Source organism: Theobroma umbraticum, unplaced genomic scaffold (assembly GCF_002168275.2).
Source record: "Theobroma umbraticum cultivar Fairchild unplaced genomic scaffold, ASM216827v3 scaffold_56.0, whole genome shotgun sequence".
Taxonomy (NCBI): domain Eukaryota; kingdom Viridiplantae; phylum Streptophyta; class Magnoliopsida; order Malvales; family Malvaceae; genus Theobroma; species Theobroma umbraticum.
Genome location: NW_018397256.1, coordinates 8295858 through 8302301, shown reverse-complemented (window position 1 = coordinate 8302301; position 6444 = coordinate 8295858). Strand labels below are relative to the sequence as shown.

At 34.5% G+C, this 6444-nt stretch overlaps 1 protein-coding gene across 1 annotated transcript; it reads right to left on the bottom strand.

The window, feature by feature from the left end:
* Positions 1 to 5: 5 nt before the first annotated feature.
* LOC110410596 (potassium channel AKT1-like) lies at positions 6 to 5879 on the bottom strand (the record flags this gene model as incomplete). Its single annotated transcript, XM_089782590.1, has 11 exons — positions 5575 to 5879; positions 3879 to 4244; positions 3686 to 3743; positions 3277 to 3597; positions 2830 to 3075; positions 2621 to 2719; positions 2427 to 2459; positions 2157 to 2342; positions 1738 to 1932; positions 1561 to 1636; positions 6 to 163 (listed from the first exon to the last, which is right to left on the bottom strand). Coding segments are annotated over exons 1-11 (1926 nt in total), but the record flags the coding sequence as incomplete, so codon positions are not given.
* Between the last annotated feature and the right edge of the window lie 565 nt (positions 5880 to 6444).

Below are 6444 nucleotides of genomic sequence, written 5' to 3'. Positions count from 1 at the left end.
AGAATTTCCTTGAGCAAGACTATGTTGTTTTGCTCAGCAGCAGTGCATGCATAGTGACCTACATCTCCGGCATTGATGTTTGCCCCATTTTCCTTTAGCAGTTTGGTTACTTTATTGTGGCCAGCTGACATTGCCTCCCATAGTGGTACAATTCCTTCCGAGTCTGCACAGTAAAAAAATAAACAAATCAGTTGAACTGCAAATTATTTCTTGAATCATATCCTGCTGTGGGATTAAAAAAAAATGCTTGAGGAGGATCTTAAAGGTTTTGACCAAATAATTCAAACTATTTTAGCTAATCCATCATAATTACAGAATTATTTGAAATACTGAACATGAATTCACAAATCCATAGACTTATAAACAGGACATGTTAACCAAGAAAGGAAAGTCAACTATAACAAGTCTTGTCAAGATAATTTTGTTTGACATTTTAGGGCTAATTGTTTAACTAAATCATAGAAGGTGCCAAACATCTTATCAGAGACATTTTAAATAATTTCAGAACTATTAAATCAAAAAGAGTACTATTTTTTTTAGCAACTATCACAGAAGGATATCTGATACATAAGTCATACAAATAGCAGCTCTAAATAAGAGAATAAGCTGGTCAACAAAAATATATTGGCATGATTTGGTCTTCATATTAAGAAAATAATTGACCAAAAATTTGATGATGATATCAAAGAGTTGCCACTCATTATTGAAACTAAAAGGGCAAATAGAGGAGAAAAAAATGTATCTCTCGCAGCATAGTAAAGCTTCTGCATTTTTACACTCTTTCATCTGCAAATCTAAAGAGAGAAAAACACCCGAGCATTTAACTCATTGATTGGTGCATGATCCCCCTGGCTAGAGAGAAGGGTTCGAATCTCCTTCCCCCAATTAAAAAAAAAAATCTAAAGAGAGAAAAGTTAATGACATTAAAAAGGAGTCATACAAAAAGAAGACAAGTCAACCACTTAAAAGGAAATTAGAATTATTAAGTATACTAGAGTTTCAAAGTAGCAGAGCTTTTCTCTTTTACAAGAAGCAATGTGGGTTAACAAAAGCCAATCAGTATGTGCATATGTTTATTTATTTCAACAGGTAATATGATTTTTTTTCCTTAGCATGTGAAGAAGTCAACATATAATGTCGTTATTCATCCAAATTATACCAAAATATAATATAATTTGACAAATAATTGGTGCGCATGCAATGATTTCACGGAAGGAAGCCACAATGGTTTAAAGCATAAATAAAAAATGTGGTAACATATTTTATAGATAAATCAATATTCTTGATAGCTATTGGGAAATATTTATAAATACTTAAAAGGCAACTTAAAGCTTCAAATTTCCCTATTTGATGATCTAATAATTTAAATCTGAAGAAAGAATTATCCAATCATTTTGAAGTGTTGAACCATGGAATGGGTGAGACTTGGGCATTTAAATATCAGAGATACAATAAATGAAATCAAAGACACCTGAAGGTATAATGAACCAAAAAATGCAGAATCGCCTAAAGGAAAACAAAATCAAGATCAACTGGTTTAAACAATAACCTGGAGAATACCTTTACAGTTAGGATTTGCACCATAATCCAGTAAGAGAATAACGCAGTTCTCACTTCCTTTCATTGCAGCTATATGCTAATTTTATACAAAAAAAAACAGAACGTTAAGGATTAGCACCAATGCCCAAAGAAGCTGGGGTATTAACCAAATTAAAAGCTAAAAAATTTTTCACAAACCAGAGCTGTTCTTCCATTGTTGTCTGACTCATTAGGATCAAGCCCCCTTTTCAATAGCTGATGCAACAACAAGTCATCTCCCCTGAGTGTGGCAAAGCAAAGATTGAGGGGTAGGTCCATTCTCCCACGAGCTAGCATGTTCTCTGTCTCCATTAAAACTCCCTCCATAATTGGGTCATTCATGTCTTTCAAATGCTGCCCCAAAAATGAATTCAAAGAGTTCAGTATAAGCAAACATTTATTCTCACAATTTTGGGTGATTTTTTCTGCATATTTCATCTTAAATGTCTATCTACAAATTTATAATGCAACAATCTATTGATACATTACAGTCTAGGCTGCAATAACTACAAGTTTAAAATGGATTTTGATGGATTCTATTGGTGACAACATTATATCTTCAAGTACAGCATGTATACCTGAAGGAGATTATTCATGATTATGGTGCCATCTCCAACATTGGCCTGAATAATGTTCAGGAATGTAGTACGGTTTAGCCGTAGTAGTTGGCACAATCGTTTTGTACGTACTGTAAAGAGTTGTGGCCTATAACAAAGCACTCCTATCTCACCCAAGAGATCACCTGTTTTTGCCTCTCCAACAACCTGAAACCAGTTAGCATTTAATTCATTAAGCATCCTAGACATGATTTTGGATTGATAAGGTGTGTTTTGAGTGACACAACGTGCCTGTTCAGCTCCATTTTTGAGAACCAATAGATCCTATATGAAAGCAATAGAAAAAATTAGGGACCACTTCGAGAAAAAGTTTAAATTTAATAAGATAACATACACAACAACAATCAACAGCAATTTCATTGTAAAATTTGACGTAGAGCATTTAATTGAAAAACAAGGATTTTGAACAAGAAATAAGTTTTTACCACAGCACCACTGACAAGGACGTAGAAATCTGTAGGTGCTTCATTCTGCAGGATGACATCTTCTTTGGGAGGAAAATATTCAGCTTTCATCTCTGAGACCTTAGACATTTATTCACAAAGAAAAGATATAGTTCCCACGTAGCTACAAAAAGGGGTAAAAGAAAAGAAAAATTTTAATACAAAAGCTTAGCAGGTTTATAGTGGATTACCAGCTGAAAAAGCAAGTCATTCGATACACCACGAAACAAGTACACCTTATCCATAAGAGAGTAGAAAAGATAGTGTGAAATGCTTGAACGGATAGCTTTAGGAAGGGAATCAAGAGTCTCTTGCTGCTGCAGCCCCTCGGAATCTGTCCTGAACTTCAGACATAAATGTGCAAGCATCTGATCCTGTAGGCGAGGCGGCAATTGGTTTCTTTGGGCAAAACTTGAAGCAGCTTGAATGGTATCCCTCTGATTGTCAGAAACACAAGCAAGCAAAGATGATCAAAAATAAATCCTGAAGTGGTGAAAATGGAAAGTAGAATTAAGGAAACTCAAAGTTGAAGCCCCTCCCCTTCACTCCCCCCCCAAACACACACTCACACAAGAAAAAAAATAATAAAAAAGTCAAAGGTAGTTGATTAGCCTGATAAACAATAATAATTAACTCACAAATCTTCTAGTTCGGCTGGTTCCATGGACAACCAAGTTTGTCATGTTTCCAATCAAATATGCTGTCAATCCAAGGTTGAAGAGCATGTAGAAAATGTCAAATATCATTTCCCTAGTATTCACAGGATGCAAATCCCCATAGCCAACAGTAGTCAGTGTAGTGATAGACCAGTAAATTGCTGTCACATATCGAATTGACAAGCTCTGTTCAAGGAAATTGTCTCCCAAAGATGCTCCAATCCATGTTCTTCCAGGATCATGATATCGAGCAGCAATAAGATAATAGAAGCATCCAGCACTATGAACCGCAAAAAGGGTAACCTACAAAAACCATCCAGAGTTCATGAATGCTGCATTGCTAGAAAAAATTTCCAGGTAAATAATCTCATTTCCTTTCCATTGTACTCACACAAATAAGTTTTGCACATCGAACCCAGAAGTAGTTGTAGTTCTTGTCTTTTTCTAACCTGTAAAAAACAAAAATTAGTCATGCCAAATAATAGTTTGCTCAAAACACGTGGGACTACATTGCAAGTGAAGGCAACAAACAAATTTCATTAATTAGTTAAAAAGCTAGCTAATGAAGGACAAAGCCTCTGTACCTGGAAAATAAGGCACTAACTCTGCGCAGACGCCAAAGGCGAAGCATATTAAATAAGCCATATGAACGCAATGGCTTAGGGGAAATCTTCTGAGCAAGTTCGGATGGTATTGTGGATATAATGTCCAAAGCCAACCAGGAACTGCCATACTTCCAAGCAATCTTCTTCGGATCATCAATGAGTAGATATGTAGTTTTATCAAGGTATGCAACAAAGAAGGTGAGAATAATATCCAGGGCAAAGAATCCATTAACAACATTATCAGTAACGGAGAGTGGTGACTCTGGTTTTTTAAGGAATCCAAATTCAAATGGTGATACCCAAGCTGTATAGACGACCAAAATAACCAGAAAAGTTTCCCATACCCTGCATGAATCAATTTAATTATGTAAGTTTCAGTCAACATTTATTGCTTTTGTGGACTTAGAATTCCGTAAAACCTTTCAAATCCATTCAAGTTCCTTCTATCATAGGCATCAACCAATGCAAAAACAACTCAAATTGCAAGTACGGAACACGTGATTGAAACCTGAAAGGAAAATGCTACAACTACCACCCCACCCCCAAAAAGAAAAAGAAATAAAAACCACGGCACTGCACAAGTCAAAAGTCTCAAAAGATTTCATCACATCAAGCCCCTCAATATGATATTAATATCATTCTTTTGGAAAACAAAAACGAAGGAAATTCTTAAACCAGAAATGAAGGAGGAGGTAGGAAAGGTAAAAACTTATGCTACAGACACTACAAATTGATTTCCATAGGAGTCAACCCTCGGATTCTCACGCCTCCAACAAAGAACAGCTTTAGTCTGAGTTAAGACAATTCAACAAACGCACTCTAACAACATTCAAAAAGACAAAACAGAAACACTGACTTTCTGAATACAAATCCATCATATTACAACACATGCAAAGAACAAACAACATTTTTCAACAGAAATGATTGTTTTATTGCTTTTTAATAATAAAGCTATTCACCACAGAATCAACCTGAAGGTCTTAAACAAAAAGTTCATAATAAGATACTATTCTCAAAGAGTTACACTTACAAAAGCAGTGATAGCTAAAAGAAACATACGAACAGAGCAAAATAGTGAAAGTAATACCAGTAACACTTTCAATCATTTAACCAGAACCCCATAAAAGATTCTGATTTCAGACTAGTCCTTTTCCATATACCGCAACAAGTACAACAAAATAATACTACTAATAACAACAAAAAATAAGAACAATAATGATAAAAAGAAAACAGCAACAAAAAGTCAAATGCCAAAAGAAAATAAAATAGAAAAAAATAAATTAAAAAAAGCCGAAAAGGAGCAAACTTTGCAATCCTAAATACCAACGAATGCCATTTTAATGTGAAATCAGCCTCATATGGAATATTGCAAACAGAAAACTAGCTTTGCTTTTCACGCCTAAAAAAAGTGTGAACTGAAGTAAATACTCACAAGTTAACATTAAAACATACAAAAAAGGCCAATTTTCTATTTTGTCTATAGCAAGGCTCACGAGATTCAATGCCGTGATTTCCCCAATTCCCTCGTTGAAAAGAAACGAAATTTATTATACGCATTGGTGACTATGACCCCTTAATAATAGACACTTAAGTCAGCATGAAAAAAAAAAAAGAAGAAGATGGCGATGCAGAAGGACCCAGAGTCCAAAACCAAGACAAAAAGCTGTTTGGTCACCTGTAACGACGATCATAAGGGGAAACAATGAATCTCCTGAGCTTGACTCTACGGTTACTTCTGGCTCCAAGCGACGGGAGAATCCCAGTCGATAGACTGTAATGACTACTATCTCTTGACAGATGCTCTATCTCTTCTTCCCCACATACTGACACCCGAAACATGCCTCTGTTTCTGAGACTATCCATCTTTCAAAGCCTCTCTCTCTCTCTCTCTCGCCCGGGTTCTTCTCCTTCGAAAACGCTCTTCTAGCCTCTCTATATATACGAGCAAAAGCATTGGGGGGGAGGCTTCCTCCTCTTACATGAAAACCTTCTTGTTCGTTCATTTACAGTTAATTGTCGTCTTACTAGCAAGATTTAATGAAACCTTTGGACAATTTTGCCCCTATTTATGGGACCCTTTGTCATTTTCCCTGTTTTGGTCTAAGCCGAATTTCCGTTTCACTGCCCGTTCATAATTGTACATTTTAGACCCTTTAACAATTTTTTAATACTCACATTATTATGGATTTAGGGCTACAATATCTATAATGATAATAATATTATTATCTTAAACGGAAAAAAATAAAAATAAAGCCTCGCAAAGAAATCTATTAACTTAAAATATTATTTTTAATTCTTTCAAGTCAATATTTATATAAATAAAAGAAAATCGAAATAATTAGAAAATGTTGAATTGTTTTTTTCATTAATTTAAATATTTATTTTATTTGTTATAAAATTAAAATTAAAATTAGTAATATTATTAAATAAATCAACAGTTATAAAAAAAATGAGCTTAAACAATTATTACAAACTAGAAAACATTTTTTAAATGTTATAAAACTTAACAACCTATGAGATCTAAATCTGTAGAATTTAGTTAGAC